General features: G+C 35.1%; 1 protein-coding gene across 3 annotated transcripts in view; it reads left to right on the forward strand.

The window, feature by feature from the left end:
• Positions 1-19,059, forward strand: part of PTPRK (protein tyrosine phosphatase receptor type K) — a 421,190-nt gene that overhangs the window by 364,877 nt on the left and 37,254 nt on the right. For 2 of the 3 annotated variants that reach the window (XM_077769421.1, XM_077769423.1), the window contains exon 13: positions 14,913-15,051. In XM_077769421.1, the coding sequence (XP_077625547.1) occupies positions 14,913-15,051 (139 nt within the window). The remainder of the gene's footprint in view (positions 1-14,912; positions 15,052-19,059) is intronic. The other variant, XM_077769422.1, reaches the window with a different exon arrangement.

The raw sequence follows: 19,059 nt of genomic DNA on the forward strand, positions 1-19,059 counted from the left end.
ATGAAAAAGAAAAAAAGCTAAGAGAAAGAAATGAAAGAATTAGAAGACTCATCTTTATTCTTTCAAAATCGAAGGAATTATTGTGTTGCAAAAACTATTAATAGATTATAGAGGGGAGGTAGGTGGGAGAATGGGTGAAATAGGTGATGGGGATTAAGGAGTTCACTTGTGATGAGCATCGGGTGATGAATGGAAGTGTTGAATCACTATATTGTACACCTGAAACTAATATTACACTGTATATTAAGGAATTTAAATAAATACTTTTTTAAAAAAGGTAAAATAGATCCTATGATTTCAGATGATTCTTCATTTGTAACTTCAGCTGTTTGGGGAAAGGTAGTTAGAAATCAGTGTTCACGTAAGAATTTTGGAATAATTGTTTATATGCACACGTGACATTATTATTAAAAATTTATTGAGGGCCGCCTGGGTGGCTCAGTCAGTTAAGTGTCCAACTTTGGCTCAGGTCATGATCTTGTGGTTTGTGGGTTCGAGCCCCGCATCAGGCTCTGTGCTGACAGCTCAAAGCCTGGAGCCTGCTTCACATTCTGTGTCTCCCTCTCTCTCTGCCCCTCCCCTTCTTGCACGTTGTCTCTCTCTCTCTGTCTCAAAAATAAACAAACATTTAAAAAATTATAAAAAATTTATTCAATAGCTTTACAGATCTTTTTCATAATTTATAGTGATTTTCCAGATTTCAGTATTTGCTTTCCCTCTTCTTTTTTCCTTCTCTCTGCAGATTCCACTACTCTGTTCACTACAGAAAAGAGGAGTTCAGTATTTTTAAAGCAGAAGAATGTATAGAGGATGGGATTTTATAAGTGTTTAATCTCTGTGTCATAGCATTAGTTGATGCAGTCATATCAAGTAAAGATTAGGCAGGATTCAGCTCTACCTAGTATGTGTCAACTTGTCTCTGAAAAAGCTTGACTTTTTATGCTTCCAAATACAAAAACCTATAAGCCTAGGGGGAGGGTTTAGAAAAGAAATATGCTCATAAAACTTAAGGGCTCATTGAAGTCCATAAGAAAGAGCAACTTCGCACAGAAGTTAATGGTTAAGGGTTGATCAGCATCACGCAAGAAAGGTAGGTCTTCCAGGGGATACCGAGGACTGGTAGCCAAGCTGTGTGATCTGATGATACAGGGGGAGAAGTCTCAGAGATCTCTTCAGGATATATACAAGTCTCTTCACCACTGGAAGTCCTTGACAGTAGCAGGACTCATTTGGAGTGAGGCGCTTAGAAACCAGCTTTAAGGGATTCAGCGCAGAAAGTGGAAGAAGTAAATGAACAGTGCATTCAGTGAGTTTGGAGGTAATTGAAAAAGTAAATACATCAAAGGTCAAAGAAAAATGAAGCCACTTATTTGAAGGCTGCTGAAAATTAGATTTTAAGGGAAGAAAAGTAAAGGGGCCAAAATCTGGAATGGCAAAAAGGCAATTTAAAAATTGGTTGCAGTAAAATATGAATCAGAGATGGAGGGAAGGATGTCGTTAAGAGTAAAAAAAAAAAAAAAAGCCCCACCGATAAGAAACAAGAATGAATTCATACCAGCTACTTAGCTTTTGGAATGGTGGGCAAAAAGTTAAGTAGCCCATTTGCATTTATACTGTAAAACTGTTTCCAAACAGCAGCATGCAGATTGTTAATCTGCAAATCGCTAACATAAGTGAGGAATTTGGAGGTTACCTATGTCCTGAATCCTTACTCTTTACTGCAGAGTGCAGGTGCTAGTGTATGCTCGCCAAGAAGGTAAATGGGGAAAATACAGGAAGAAAACCTTGAAGAACTTTCCTTATGACCATCTCATTTAACAGTTAGAATAGGTATAGAAGTATGTTATGCCCATTTTATAGATAAAGGCACCGAGATTGAAAGATGTAAAGTATCTTCTCCATGTCCATCTAATCAGTGAATGATGACCTCAAAAACCCTTGCTCCTCATAAAACTCCGGCCTATTTTTTTCAGGCCATGATTAAAGCTTAGATAAGAAATAGGACCAATAAATGCGTAGGAATATAAAAAGAAACAAGTGAGATTGAAGGAGTAGGGAAGGTTTCACCGAACAGATTGAAACTTCTTATCAAAAGGGTCCTATTTAGATGACTGGATGGCATTGGCTTTTCAAAAAAAACATTCATTATCTAAAAGTAGACAAACTGTAGTTAATCAAAGTGTCCTGGATGTCAGTGTTTGCCAGATATTTTGAAAAGTCGAAGTTGTGACATGTGGTCTATGATTAGATCATCTGAGACTATCAAGAGCCGTTTGAAAATGTGGCTCCAGTCTCTTCACTCAGGGCCAAAAGATGTTTTAGGATTAAAAACCCAATCTCAAACTCTAAAGTGTTTATTAATAATTTAGACTTTAAACTAAATTATCCTGGAAAAGCTGGAACTCAAATAAAATCGCATTTTAATCTGGCTCCTCTGTACAATATTAAAGCAGTCTTTAATTTAGTAAATAAACACCTGTGAAAATGGCAGTGCAACCTCTATTAAAATGATTTAAACCGTGTTGTGTGTTCTCCTGAGATATGCCAGATTAATGCATTATCCAAGCCTCAGTGGAAAATGACCTGCTGAAAATGAAAGTAGAATTCATCACTAAAAGCAGCCCAAAAGCAGCTAATCTTAACCCCTCATTTTAAAAATAAGGCAAGTAGAAATAGGTTAAAAGGTAAGTCATATTTATTATTTTAGATCACACCACATCCTTCTAACTTGAGCACTATTAAAAGTTTTGCTCGGTTTCTATTTTTTTCTCTGATATTTCAAATGATATCACATTCAACTGTGTACTTTTTTTTTCCTGTTTGTGCTTTGAATGGCATGTTTGGATGACTGGCCTAGATCTGGCATTCTGAGTTTTGTGCCAACAAAAATGTCAAGTGCATTTATTTGCCTTTTAATTACATGCACTGCCTGGATTTTAATATTCCAGATTTTTTTCCCTGAGGAAGAGACTCTGCTGATCCTGTAGTTTATAGGAGAAAAAAAAATCACTGACATTATCATGAAGCTCTTTTCGCCTACCATTTCCAGATACCCACATATCATTTTATAAACGTTTTACTTTAAGGTACACATTTTGTTGTTCTGCAGACTATTTTGCTACAAACACTATATGTGGATATGTGATCCAACATCATTTATTTTTATTTACTCTTTTCACTTTTCAGTAATTCTCACCTCAACCTATTTTAGTCTTAATAGGCCATTGCTTCTTGCATGTCCCACACATAGTAGCCACTATATGCAAGATGCAGTTCCTTAGCATTCACAGTGTCCCTTTCTTGTACCTTTGGTACGAATGTGGGCCAGGGTTATGACATTATATTATTTGTCTTATTTTACTTCCCCAAATTAATTTTTATTACTCTGTTGTTATCCTCTGATCTCCTTTATTACTTGAGGTTTAAAAAAGCTTTTTTTAAATCAACTAGACATCTTCATAACCTCTGACCTCACTTTAATGCCTAGTGCATAGGCTCTGAAGGCATCTGCTATTCCTGTGCTACACTCTCCCTCATCTCAGTAATAAAACCACACCATCCACTTCCCTGTTTTCTTCAGAGAGGTCTTCCCTCACCTTCAAACCTAAAGAAGTCACCGTGTGCTCTATCTCATTCCCTACTTTAATTTTTGGCAAGGAACTTCTCAGTGTCAGGGCCTTGCTTACGTGTGTATTGTCTGCTTTGGGACACAGGGGTGTGTTCTGAAACACATGCGTTCTGGAACTGCATGAGAGCAAAGATAGTCTCTGTCTTGTTCAGTGACGATTCTTCAGAGCCTAGAAATGGGCTGGGAACATGCCAGGGACACTAAAGTATTTATTTATTAGTGAAAGAAAGGAAACCCAGGCTTTCTTGGATTTAAGATGGGTCATGCAAACAGCCATGTATGGAAAGAGCCCAAACATCCATCAATTGACAAATGGATAAAGAAGATGTGGTGTGTATGTATGTATGTGTGTATACACACACACACACGCAGATGCACGTGCAATGGAATATTACTTGGCAATCAAAAAGAACGATATCTTGCCATTTCCAAGAATGTGGTTGGAACTAGAATGTATTATGCTAAGTGAAATAAGTCAGTCACAGAAAGACAAATATCATGATTTCATTCATGTGGAATTTAAGAAACAAAACAGATGAACATAAGGGAAGGGAAGGAAAAATAAAATAAAAAGAGAGAGGGAGACAAACCGTAAGAGACTCCTAAGTACAGAGAGCAAATTGAGGGTGGCTAGAGGGTGGGATATTGGGTGGCAGGATGGGCTAAATAGGTGATGGGCATTAGGGAGGGCACTTGGGATGATCACTGGGTGTTGTATGTAAGTGACAGATCACTAAATTTTACTCCTGCAATCATTGTTACACTATGTGTTAACTAACTTGGATTAAAATTGAAAAGAAAAAGAGATGGATCATGGAATTTATGACTTAAAAAAAAAACTCTTTAAAAAAACCTCTTATAACTTCCTCTAAGAACACTCCCAGATTCCATCTATCCATCTATGTTTGAGATTTTATAGGAAGGATTTGATCTAACTACCAGTTTTCCTGTATTTCTATCTCCCCAACTTTACTTGTTTCTTTTTGCTAGGTAGTGATTGAGGTTGATACCTCTCTGGCATCTTTTTCTCCCTCTGAGAAGACAGTGCTAAAAAATATGCCTAAATAGGTTGCAAGTCACGTTTCTCCCAAGTGAAAGTGCCAGTTGGGAGTCAGGAAGCATGGGCTTTATTTTTATTGTGTCAATAACTAATACCATGACCATGGAAAAGGCATTTACTTCCTCTGAGTTTTTTTTTATCTAAAAATCAGAGTTGGACTTTGGTGTTGAATGATTCTAAGAAATGTTTGAGGATGTCAGCAAACTAGATACAATTTCATCCCCTTGTGCAAGAGTCCTGCTTTTTCCTCTTTGTAGTACTTGCCATATTCTGCTCATAGGTACAATTATATAAGTACTTGGCTGTGCTTCTAGATGATACACACTCTCAAGGAAGAGCATTTGTTTATCTTTGTGGTTTTTAGCCTCATACAGTTTTTGTATCCCTGAAATATTCAACAAATATGTGATAAATAGTGAATTGTCTGTACTTTTAGAAATTAGACTTCTTTCCATTTGCTGTTTATTTGAGTTCATATTAATTATGGTACAGAAATTTAGATTTGGAAAAAGATTTTTATCTGAATTTGATTATAGTCACCCTAGCCCTTACTGAAGCTTTATTAGGTACCAAGTATTATCCTAAGTATTTTATCTATTTTAATGTGTTTAAGAGAAGGGATGTATCTTTAGCATTCCTATTTTACTAATAAGAAAATGGAGAAACACAGCGATTAGATAACATTTGTAATGTCCCCTGACTAGAAAGTAGCAGAGCTGGAACTTAAACTCTGGTCAGTGGTTTTGTTATAACAAAAATATTTAATGCCACCTGGTTAGAGTATTCCCTATCAGTATGTTTTCCAGATATGTTAAAGTTCCTTAGCAATTTCTGCTATGTAGAATTGTTTTTTTAAAGCATGATTATGGATTCCATACATTAATTCTTTTAACCGTAGCATGAATGTATTTATTTCCAAAATGTTAAAACTTGAAACATGCTTTTATGCTACATTATATATGCTTTTACATAGGTAGTACACTTTGTCCAATGATGAGTATTTTTGTTATTCATGCATTAAACTGTTGGCCACTGTAAGTCACTGGACATAAGAGATGAATGAGATTAATACCTCTGCCCTCAATTATCTTCTAATCTATTGAAGATTTATTGAAAAATATTTGCAACACAATTTTACATGTAGGTTACAGGCAAATAATCAACTTGTTTCAGAGATGAGAGGGTAGTTAAGGATTAAGGTCTTGAATTAGCTCTAAAATAAAAACCTAAAATCCCATGATCTGACTTCCATTTTCAGATGCCTGGCAGATTAGGTGCTCTGAGGATCTCAGCAGAAAAATCATACCTAGATAGGGCACATCTTTAGATACATTGCCAGGCTCTCAGCCCCTAGGGGAGGTCTCCAAGGACTCACTAGTCTGCCTCTGCCCCCTACCCCCAAAAAAGTAGATGAATAGAATTAAGAACAGTGAGCAATAGGCAGAAAGAAAGATTGGTAGTCCCCAAAGGGGTTGTTGAAGCTATATTGTCCTTGAAACACAGATCCTCAGGCTGGTAACAAGGGAGTTACCCTGCCTGGAACTCTCATATAGAGCTGGTGTCCTTGAGGAGTGCAGAGGTGGTCTGAGTCCTGTGGTACCTCATGGTTACTGGCAGAAGGTGATACAAGTTCTTTTGTAGATGAAAGCATGATCAATTTAGGCCTGCAGGATTCCCACAGACTAACATAAAGCAATTAACTCACAATCAAAGGTCACCAAGTATTCCTGAGAGTAACTCACTGTGAGAGTTAGCAGAAATAACAGATCTGCCTCCCCAAAAGACTGCAGGGATTGGGATTGAGACATTCAATCCCAATTGAATATATACAAAAGAGCTGCGTACAAAATATTTAAAGAAACAAAGTGCAAATCATAAGGATAGCAAAATACTCTTAGGAGTCACTAAACAAAGAACCATTTGCAAAGAACCAAATGGAACTTTTAGAACGAAAAAGCATAATTTTTCAAATTTTAAAAACTCTTTGGATGGACTGCATTGCAGCTTTGATAGAAGTAAAAAGATAATGTATTAGCTGAACTTTAATCTGAAGAAGTTCCAGCAAAATTTAAAGGGAAGCCAAGATGCTGAGGAGGGCTAAACATGGGGACAAGCCCATCATATATTACAACATATTACAGAGCTGTGGTAATTAAAACTGTATCATATCAGCACAGAATAAGTATATTGCCTCTAAGAAAATAATGGAAAATCTAGAAACAAAATTCATGTGTGTATGGAATTTGGATACGGGACCAAAGTGGTTTTGTAGATCATTGGATCAGTTCTAAAGTTACCCACAGATAACTGGAAATTTATTTAGCAGATGGGGGATTGGATGTTAGCTTGGAGACTTAAAATACTTTTCTCATGTATATCACACTCAGAAAGCAATTTCAGATGGACTCAGGATTAAATATGAAGTGCATAGTTTTAAAACTTTTACAGACAGAAATGTTGATATCAATTCAAATAAATGATTTATCAATCACTGAAATTAAGAGCTGCTGTTCATCAGGATATCATAAATAAAGTGAAAGGAAAGCAGCCCAGTAGAAAATATTTGTAATACATAACTGACAAAGGTTTAGTATCCATACATAAGATATTTCTGTGAACCAATAAGAAAAAGATGAAAACCCAATCAAAAAAAAAAAAAATGGGCCAAGGTTATGCATCAAGCATTTCAGAGCAGAGGTATATTTCAAATGAATATCTCAAAAGGTAATTTCAATAATCAAATGCATATTAGATATCATCCTCTACCACTAAATGGGTAAAAATCACAAAGTCTGATGAGGCAGAGTGTTAATATGTAATTTAAATAGAGTTTATGTGCACTACTGGTAGGTATATAAATTGGTAATAATTTAGCATTATCTTATAAAGCTGACTATTTGCAATCATATAATAGTTACAGTCCAAATCCACTGGATACAGCCCATGGGGACACAGTTTGCCAAACCCTGAAAGAGATGGAGGAGTATTTGGAAAAGGGCTGATGTTTTTGTATGATTAGGGTATGTGATCGCCTAAAGGAACTGTCAGTAGATGAGACTGAAAAGGGTGATTAGAGCCTAGTTTTTAAGGGCTCTGTATGTCAGACCAAGAACTTCTGCCTTTCCTCTTCAATGGAAAGCAGTGAAAAAAGTCATTTAATCACATCTGCATTTTAGAAAACTCATTCTTGAGGCAGTATAAAGGATGAATCTGAGGAGACCTGTAAGGGAAGCAGAAAGGCTCAGTGAAAAAGCAAGATGAAAATGGAAATGGAGAATTAAGGGCAAATTTCAGACCTAACTTAGCAGAGAGACTTAACTGTGTTTAAGAAGTAAGGGAACACGCTAAGGTTCTGTTTTACCCAATTGAATAAATTTAACCAAATGGAAAGCTTGATGAGAAATTCACATGTAAAATAATTTGACCTTCAGTAAGTTACTGTGAAGCAAAAAATATTGTGTACATATATTTTAACCTTTAAGTACATTCCTAATGTGTGATGCTTCTTTCATTGCATTAAAAAAAGTGTTTCTATAAAATTTCTTCAGGATTTTATGTAAAATGTAAACAGTGGTTTTAAAATGAAAAATTCTGGACATTCTAAGCCTGCAAGAAGAGGCCTTAAGCAGTGTGAAATTAATATTAAATATTTCTAATAGAAATCTATACTTTTATAGTTGTTTAAAGGCTTCATAGACTTCTGAACTGTTATTTTCCATATCAGAAATTTTCAAGTAATGTCCGTATCTTTATTAAACAGAAACAAACTAATTTTAGTTAACCATTTAAACAAAATGTGTGGTATATAGCTACTTTCATTTTTCACCAATACCTTGTTTTTTATTTTCAACCGTCTAAGACTAGACAAGTCTCATAAGATCATATGACCTGATGAAACAGGACTTCAAAGAATCATTGAGTTAAATAATGCATACTTCAAGATGCCCATAAGACTCAGATGTCCAATGTAGCAGACTGTTGAATTAATAACATGGACTTTACAAAACTCACCATTATATCTTTATACAATAGAGTGAAAAGATTTTTTATTTATTTTTTTTTAATGTTTTATTTATTTCTAGGAAAGAGAGAGAGAGACAGCGTGAGCAGGGGAGGGTCAGAGAGAGAGGGAGTCACAGACTGAAACAGGCTCCAGGCTCTGAGCTGGCAGTCAGCACAGAGCCCGACGCGGGGCTCGAACCCACGAACCGCGAGATCATGACCTAAGCGAAAGTCAGACGCTTAACCGACTAAGCCACCCAGGTGCCCCGAAAAGATTTTTTAAAAACTGTTTTCTAGTAATGTCAGTTCTCCTATTCATAATTTTTTTTAAATATAATGTTTATTTATTTTTGAGACAGGGAGAGATTAGAGTGTGACCAGGTGAGGGGCAGAGAGAAAGAGGGAGACACAGAATCTGAAGCAGGCTCCAGGCTCTGAGCTGTCAGCACAGAACCTGATGTGGGGCTCGAACCCACAAACCCATGAGCTCGTGACCTGAGCCAAAGTTGGATGCTTAACCGACTGAGCCACACAAACGCCCCCCCACCCCATTCATAATTTTTAACCTTTGTGTGATGGACCCAAAGGGCTAACATCTGGCCCATCTCCACCCAGGACAGTCGCTCCTACCACTACTTTTACTACCAGTTTTTGCATTTTATAGAAACTTCCCATCATTATGCCACTTAATATTAATAAAAGCTATATAATATTTTATCTCATTTGTTATTTTTGTCTTATAGATGAAATATTAACTCAGAGGTGCTAACTTCTTCATTGTCACACAACAAGTAAGAGAAGGAACTGAGAATTAAAATAGGGCCTTACTGATACTAAGTTTCTCATACTTCCCATGACTCTGGAATTTCCCTACCCTTTGGTTTCGTGGTAAATGACGGCAGATGGTAGAATCAGTTAACTCTGTGAAAGAGTGGCTAGCAGAGGGCCTAGAAGTTTCTACAGACCATTTAAAAATGTATGCCAACCTCCAAAACAAGATATACATCTGATCAAATCTATCCCTGTGTTTTTTCAGAAGACAAGTGATTTTCTGTGTGCCATTGCATCTACCGGAGGCAGCCTTAATGTTGTTCTTGTATTTACTCAACCAGGCCTTTCCACGTCCAACTGGAAATGCAATGCTAAGCAAAACGAACATGGTCCCTGCTTTCATGGGCTTTATCTTAACAGGATTGGGAAGCCATTGGCAGGCTCCCATCAGTGGAGTGATAATACAGTTAAAGTCACAGATATACTGTGTTGCCACATTGTGAGTTGATGTGGAATAGGCAGAGATAAAAAGAGGTGGTTACTGTGTAAACTGGGTTAGATACGAGGTTGGCCTGACTTCAGGTAGTAGCAGTACAGTCAGGAAAAGTAGACACAGGAGATCCTTAGGAAGTACTAGTACTTTGTAACTAATTATAAAAGAAAGAAAAATAATCCATCATCTTATTTGTCCTGGACAGTTCCACTGTTTCCCTTTGGTCCTGTCACAATTATTTTACTTTCAAAAATATCCCAATTTGGTTAATAAATCATGTGTTAATACTGGAAATGAGAGGGAGAGGAAGAGGAATTTTGCCCAGGGTTTTGACTTGAAGCCCTGCATGGATAGTTGTGCTGGTTACTGAAAGAGAGTTCACTGGAGGAGGAAGTGGTGTGAGGATGAGATGGAGTTCAGAATGGATAGGATGTATCTAAGGTGTCTTCACTGAAGGGAAGGCCTGTAACAGGAATCAGATGGCTGCATGGGTCAGGAGTTCAGCTCAGAGCCCTGACCCATGGTTAAGAGATATATTGATTTGGGAGTGATCAGCAAGATGGCAGCTGAAGTGATAGAAGTGGATGCAAGTGGATGAAATCACCAAACCAGAAAGTGTCAAGAGGCCCCGTTCTCTGAGAAACTCAAAGCAGCACCTATTTTTAAGGGAAACAAGGAGAGGCTCACAAAGGAGATCTAGGAAACTGAGAGATGAGCAAGTATTTGGAAGCCCCAAGAAAGGAGTGTCACAAAGAGGAGACAGAGCAATGTCAAATGCTATCAAAAGATTACATACAATGAGGAAATTGTGCATTGGACAACTAGCAAGTCATTAGCAACATTGGTGATGGTGGATTGGTGGCAATGGGATACATAAGCATGATGATAGCATTCAAATTCATGATAGGGAAGTGAGTGTAACCAATATTCAGAATTATAGCTGAAAAGGAAAGAGAGCACTAGTGAAACACCTGGAGAGTTTGCAGTAATTTATAGGATTATGGTGTCTCTAAAGCTTCTACAAGATTACCTCTATATTGTACTTAGAGGCATCTACTCCTAATATCCGTCTTGAAAATGGAAGAATGTTTTTACATGATCACAGACTTTAAATTTAAATTTAAGTAAGTTTATATATTTTGAGGGTGTGTGTATACTTTTTAATCTATACCTTTTACCTAAATTCTTTAGGTAAATTATTTTTAGGTAGTGTGAAGAAGGACACCATTTATAAAATTATTTTAACTATTTTGCAAAACCAAAAAATTCAGCTCATAAATTTTCTCAATAAAAGTGAAATACCACCTTCATTTTTTCTCATTGTCCAAAGAATTATGCTGCCTTTGGCTTCAGAACAATGGGAACTCTTCGAATATTCTTTGACAGATAAAAGAAAAAAGGTAAAGATTTATGGCAAAGGAAAGCATTTCTGAAAAAGGTGTTCCACATCGCCTTTGTATATGTGCATAAATTATAAACAGGGCTCAGGGGTGTAGTCACTATAATAGCTTTTTGCTCTCTTTGAAGAAAATAGAAAATGCTCACTTTGGGGTTACTGCTGTGTTTCCATTAATGAATCTTCTAAGCTTGAATGATTTTAAATAGGATATTTATGTTCCTTGGTTCTAAGGCCAAGAACTTAGAAAACTGTGTGTGATTAAAGTATCTAAAGTAATAAATTTAGCCAGACATTTAATAAAAAATATTGTTAGTAATAATAATAATAATAATAATAAATGTCACAGCTAAAGACTTTAAGGAGGATTCACAGGCAAGGGAAAACAGCCACCACCAATCATATGTTCCTAGAGAATTTGATTAGCCTTCTATACTCAAGTTTAATAATGATGCTGAAGCATTAATGAACAACTTGGGCACAAAAGTTATAATCATAACAGACAAGCACCCTCACTTACTCCAAATGAATGAACTTAGTGGGGTTTTTTTTATTACTGTTTGAGAAAAATTAGTTGAAGTCCAGTATTTAACAAAGACATGTTGGTAGACTATAATCACACTCTTTTACATAATAGGTTATAAATTCTCACTACCTTGCACCCTGAATACACTTGCAAGGTTAGCAGTACTACTGGTCAGAAATGTACTTTTAGATTTGGCTTTTTTTTTTTCTAAAAATATCTTTAGATTAATTCATCAGCAAATCTCTATTATTTAATAAGACTTTTAAAAAATTCTTCAGTCTCTGAATTTGAAATTACCTTTATGTCAGTTTTAATATTTAATTACTAAACCCAGCTAGTATTAAAGCTGGCTGTTCATGCTTCATGATAATAGTTTATATTTGCACCTGTGTGTATTCTGAATGTTGTCTGGTGTGCTGAGCAGTTCTGAAGATTTTTATGAAATATGTGCTACTTATGGCATAATGTCTTTAGAAAAGTATCCCATAGTAATATGTGTTTTGTCAAATTAAAATAGTATATTAAATATATATTTAACTCATTGAACAGAAACTGATCTTTCAAAGAGTTTCAAAAACATATAATTCTGTGAGATATGTCAAATCACAAAGCAATCATTACTGTTACCTTGAAAGTCATGTGTGACCTAGAACCTCTTAAGAGTAAGCATTAATTAATGAATAATGATGATTTGTTACATGCACTAAAGTCTTTTCTAGGGATTTCTACATCAAACATTGTCTTCCTGTTTGAGGCAGGAACTGTTCAATCCAATTGAGAATTACAAACAGGATATATTTTCTTTAGCTTTATATTCAACTTTGAAATATATTCCACCTGTTTTCACATACACTGCTATGTATGTATGTCTAAGGTTTTCCTTGGGAAAGAAGAGATATCCAATATATTTAATACGTGCTTTGATGACCTGAACTAAAATGTGTAGTTTGAAATGTGGTAAGCATTGAACTACTTCTATCCATAATTAATGAGATTGGAAAGTTCCTGAAGCCTGGATATATGAAAGCATCAAGTCAGAAAGGAAACCTCCCTTGCTTTCCAGAAGAAACAACCTGAAGGCTTGCTTTTCCTACTGGAGAATAATAGTTATCAAATACTGGTCTACAAGGAAGTTTTATCCTATCCAAGTGAAATAAGATAAATTAAGACAGTTACAGTGAATTGTTTTACAAAGTTAACTGTTTCTCTAACACTTTTCTTCAAACTATGTTTTCTACTGGTTTTACTTTAAATTACCACTTTATGAAATGACATTGATATTAGATATATTAGTTCTCTTTAATTTCCTACTTGGGAAAATTAACAATTAGCACCTTTTATCTGTCTCTTTTGGGGAGGGACTGTGGCTGGTTGAGAAACTGGAGCAGATGTTTAGATGCGGAACCTGGAACGAAAGCACAGGGAGGGATTTAGAAGCCCACACAGAAACACTAAAGAAGAAAGAATTGAAATACAGAAATATACGTAATGTTAAAAAAGGAATTTGTAAATTATCCACTAGAAAGATAGGAGGTTAGGGGCACCTGGGTGTCTCAGTTGGTTGTGCGTCAGACTTCAGCTCAGGTCATGATCTAGCAGTTTGTGACTTTGAGTCCTGTGTCGGGCTCTGTGCTGACAGCTCAGAGCCTGAGCCTGCTTCAGATTCTCTCTCCCTCGCTCACTGCTCCTCCCCCACTCACACTCTATCTTTCTCTCTCTCAAAAAATAAATAAATAAACAAATAATAAACATTTTTTAAAGATATGAGGTTGGATTAGGGGTTCATTTGTTCATTCAGCCACTGTCTCCTCATGCCATGGTGGATGCTTTAAGGCAGTTTCCCAAATGTGCCTATTGCTATGAGTCAGCCATACTCTAGACACACAGATTCTTACCAGAAGGGGCTATGGATCTGGAAACATCGAGAAATGCTGTTTTAGAAGATAGATGTGTTAGATTTTGTCACTGTGCTTACACCATTTATAATCTATCCTTATCTGTCTAAGCCTCAGTTTTAGTATCTGGGTTAATAAGGTGAAAGGAAAATATCTCAGAGGGTTAATGGAGCCTGTAAATTGACGAGGGTGTGTATACCTTTTTCAATGTTTATTAATTTTTGAGAGAGACAGAGAGCCCACACGAGCAGGGGAGGGGCAGAGAGAGGGAGAGAGAGAGAATCCCAAGAAGCCTCCACATGTCAGCACAGAGCCCAACATGGGGCTTGATCCCATGAACTGTGAGATCATGACCTGAGCCGAAATCAAGAGTCAGACGCTCAACCAACTGAGCCACCCAGGCACCTCCAGGTGTATACTTTTGACTGTGTGTGTGGATGGGGGGTGGGGGTAGCTTTGAGAAAAAAGGAAAGATAGGGGATACAAAGAATTTTTAAAATAATAATAATAAAACAACTTTATCTTTTCAAAGTTATGTTTCCCAAGTTTATTATCTGGGTTTTATTTTTAAAGAGAATATGAAATATTCCTTGCTATATTTGTTTTTCTTTTCTTCCAAACCACCTGTTTCTTTCAAATCTTATATATCAAATCATAAACTGATACTTCTACCAGTTAGATGAGGCATTATTTAACCCAACCCCTTGTGTCCCCGACAAGTGCCATTGACAGCTGCCTTTTGGTGCCAAGCACTTGAGTTCAGAAGTGTTTGCTGAGTGAGCCAGCAAACAAATGAATCCCTAAATCTGACCCCATCTCTTTCCATGTACTATTGGCTAATCTTACATCTGACTTCTAAGGATATTTGGAGAAAAAAATAATTCACTGTTCCTTTTGATAGTTATGGCTAGGTTTTGTTTTATTTTCATGTGCTAACAAAATCCCTATTCAGAAGGCTTTCCCCTTATCTCGGCTCTAAATCCCTCATGCTGTAGTTTAACACGCTTCTGTATTTATATATCCAGGTTATTTTTATTCAAAATAAACAAGTTGTCTTTTTGTAGTAATTTTTGGCCAGCACTAGTTTTCATCTCTGGGATAATTAGCTGCTTTCAGTGACTTATTTTTTAAATTCATTTAGCAGCAGCAACAGAAGAACCAGAAGTGATTCCAGACCCAGCCAAGCAGACAGACAGAGTGGTGAAAATAGCAGGAATTAGTGCTGGAATTCTGGTGTTCATTCTCCTCCTCCTAGTTGTCATACTCATTGTAAAAAAAAGGTAAGAACTGATTTTGTTCTGTCCCGTTCACCTGCCATTTATGTCACTAGCTTTTAAATACATTTTTTATTCCCTTAAGCTCTTTTAAAATGGAGCAAACAAGAAGAAGAATTGAATTTTGACCATATTGCCAGCATCTGAGTCTACTTCTCATGCTTTATAAATAAATTCTTACTGGTTCCTTGCAGTTTAATTTTGGACTTAGACATATCCTTCTTGTCAAGTTAACTTTGTAATTAATGTATGAATTTAAATTTCTCAAATGCAGAGACTTGAGATATTCATTTATCTTATATTTTGAAGTGTTATTTACTCAGAATGGCAAAAGTATTTATTATGATACTTGGGTTATAGTCTGTGAATTATTTTGTACTCTTACTCTGGTTTTCTAAGTGTTGGCTACAAGTAAGATATGAGTAGAATCTAAACATTATTTTGTGAAATTGTATATTAAATATTCACTGACTAAATATTTCAGCACTTTGGTATGAAGAGTCTTTTTTTTTTTTTAATTGGGCATTAGTCTTTTATACAATATCAACCAATATCGCCATCTTCTGGAATTACATGAAGATACTAAGACCTACTGGAATTGAAACTGAACTCTGTTCAGGAGACTAAAGTATACTCCTGCTGAAAAACATTTCAAAGTATACAGTCTTTATAATTTGATCTTCTTTCCATGTCATGGTCTGTAAGGCATTCTCTTAGAAACTGATACAACTCTCGCGTCCTTCCACTCATATGTTTTAGATAATACTGCAATTTGGGAGGACTTATAAACAAGTCTTTATATGTAGAGGACAGTCGTAAAATAGTTTTATTATAGAAGTGTTTGCAATTTATGAATTATATTGAATATTAAATGATATTGCTTACATTACATTAAATCATATACTATTAGGATTGTTTTGTACTCAAAATTGTTTTGTACTCCCATATACTATTAGGATTGTTTTGTACTCAAAATAAATCATTAACATATAGATAAGACTCATACTACATGTTTAATCATTCCATCAGAGTTTATTTTAATGTATTGCCTCTTTACAATTATCCCCTGGAGATATATATGTTGGAGAAGACACATCTGCATTAGAAACATTAGGTATGCATTATAGTGTTTTGTGTTAAATTAGCTACATACGTGCTTTCCCTAATAGTGCTTTCTCTTTTTGCTGTTGTGTACCTCTGTGGTTGGAGAATACATCATAAATTGAGACAGGAATACTTAAGTATTTTAGTAATACAAATTTGCCAATCCAGATCAGTAAAATGGCTGAGTGTAACCTTCAAATCTTATGGCTCTATTTAGTTTAAATCTATATTTGGAGAGTTAACTAAACTGTTTATAGAATTAACTAAACTTTTGCTTCATGATTGAAACCATTCCAGTCCCTTCAGACCGGAAAAGAGAGAATGAAATTGGCCTCTGATTATGTCCTCACTCAGTTATAATTGGGTTAAACTTACTGGTTTTATTTGTACTATTCAACACTTATTTGTTATTGTAGCCTTCCTTATCCATGGCCCTCTGTTTCATAAATAACACACACACAAAATTGAAACATAAATTTCTTACACTATTATCAAAATAACCTCTAAGCACAATTTTACTTGTGTGGGTAAAATGCTCTGACAACTGTCTAAAATCGCATAATGTAACCAACTCATTTTATGGTTCATATTTTAAATGGATGGCCTCTCTATTAAAATGCTTAATGTTTGAGTTTTCATAATTATGCATTAATTGATTGTCTTTTGATAGAAAGTATGCCAGGGCTTTCCGTTTCTCTTCCTCACCATTACTTACCTTCATAACTGGGAAAAGTTGCAACTTTATAGATAGATAAAGTTACATATTTAGATCTATTTCCTTCCTATATATTTCATAACTAAATTACTTGAATCCCTTATCTAAGCAACTTTGTAATGACTTCCACTCATAATGTAGTATGTCTCACATATATTGTGGATGATTTAATCACAAATATGTTTATTATACATACACAAAGGCATAGATTTTGTAACAGTATTGCATAGCATCAAATCTTAATCAATTCTAGTATATAATGTTTCCCTTTTAATACACAGATTTATAATAAAACTAACAAAAAGCAAACTATTTTTAGTCTCTTATGATCTTTATTTTTATGGGAAATTAAGTTTCTCAAGACTTTGTCCCTCACTGGGAATAAACCATCTAGGTATATTTCTCATGTTGAAAAAAATTTCTATGTATTTTTGGGTTTTGTGTAAAAATATGGTTTGGAATTTAATTTAGTAAAATTCTACAGCTGAGGGTATATATAAAGTAAGTGTTTAGGGTAAGAAAAGGGATAGTGCATCTTTCAAAACGCAATGTCATTTTTTTATTTAAACGCTGTTTAATTATTTCCAAATGTATGCCATTTTTTTCATTGGTTTTGTATTATATTTTAAATGTGCAGCATGAATACATTATTAATTCCCAACATAAACTTGAAGTTATGTTTCAGTACAGTAAATGTTTGTGTATGATACCATGATCACATACATCTACTGTAGAAATATCTTTGTGTATATATAGTGTATGGGACATATGTATATTCACATAATATATGTATGTACCTCTGTACCATTAGATTTAACAACTTGTTTAGAAATCTAGATGTCACTCTGCATATATTCTACATTATCCTAATACATATTTACATTTTGTATCTCAAGAAAACTAGTCAATTTAGTATACAAGTTCTATACACAGCTATTCCATCTATCATGGCTTATCGATGGTAATGGACAATATTATGCTTAACTGCATGTTGAAATACACAATCCATTTAATTTAAAATTTTTCTGGCAGCAAGAGAAATATCAGCATGCTATTTTTTCCAAATTATGTATTTTAAATTTTATTTTCTATTGCATATCTGTCTGTTTAATTGCATGGCAAAAAAAAAAATCTAACCAATGCATGAGCAAATTGAAATGCAATCAAAAAAACATGACTTTTATTTCATTTTACTTTATTTTTTAACGCACATTTTTCTGCTTTATTGAATGTGACAGAGTCACGCTTTTCATTCACCATTGCTTCTCTTTTTCCACTGTCTGTGATTTGCTTGCCAGGAGGAGCTACTATTCTTACTCCTACTACCTGTAAGTAGAAAATGGGTGATATAAAACTTTACCTGTGTTAAAGATGCAGTATCCCTTTTCAAAAAACAAGAACAAAACAATTTTAAATGTTTGTGATTTTGTGATATTCCTTGGACTCTAAAACTGTAAAGTTTATCCATTAACTTATTTTGTTAATCTTTTTAAAAAGGGATATTGTATTTCTGTATATTCAGCTACTTTTAATTTTATTTATAATTTTCCGCTAGTAGCTTTAGACTACAACCCGAAACATCATTTATTTGCTTAAGTCAAACCTGTATCTTATAAACATGATACCTCATACTACAAAGCAGGTCAGCTCTGACTGTGATAACATCTCTCTCCACGTTTCCAGGAATCCAGGATGGGTTATAACACCTTTGGTCTGGTCATCTAGGCAAGCAGTATGATCTTATGAAAACAAATGGATAAAGTGATACTGTTTCAATGACAAAGAAACAAAAATATCTTTTTAGAAAAGAAAAATTGAGTTCATTAATTATTACTTAAACAGGACAATGATTTTGTAAAACCAAGACCAAAATGAACCCTGTCATCATACACAAAATATACCAAAGTGTCCACATATTTCCTTTTCTCTTCCAAACTCTTAGCTCAGCGACTATACTTAGGTGTGGAATGTTAGTCTGAATAAGGACAGAGAATATTGTTCACTCTATTTCTCTAGACACATTCAGTTTATTACCTTAGATGCCAGGGTATCCATCTAATCCAAAGGAATGATATAAAAAAGTATTCTTGGACATTGCCTGATAGACATATGATTCACCAAGTTTTAAGACTTAAGACTTGTGATTAAGTGTGTTTGGGGACATTTATACCACACTATTTATTTTACTTGGTAAA

The sequence above is a fragment of the Crocuta crocuta genome, unplaced genomic scaffold (assembly GCF_008692635.1).
Source record: "Crocuta crocuta isolate KB4526 unplaced genomic scaffold, BGI_CrCroc_1.0 scaffold646, whole genome shotgun sequence".
NCBI classification, from domain to species: domain Eukaryota; kingdom Metazoa; phylum Chordata; class Mammalia; order Carnivora; family Hyaenidae; genus Crocuta; species Crocuta crocuta.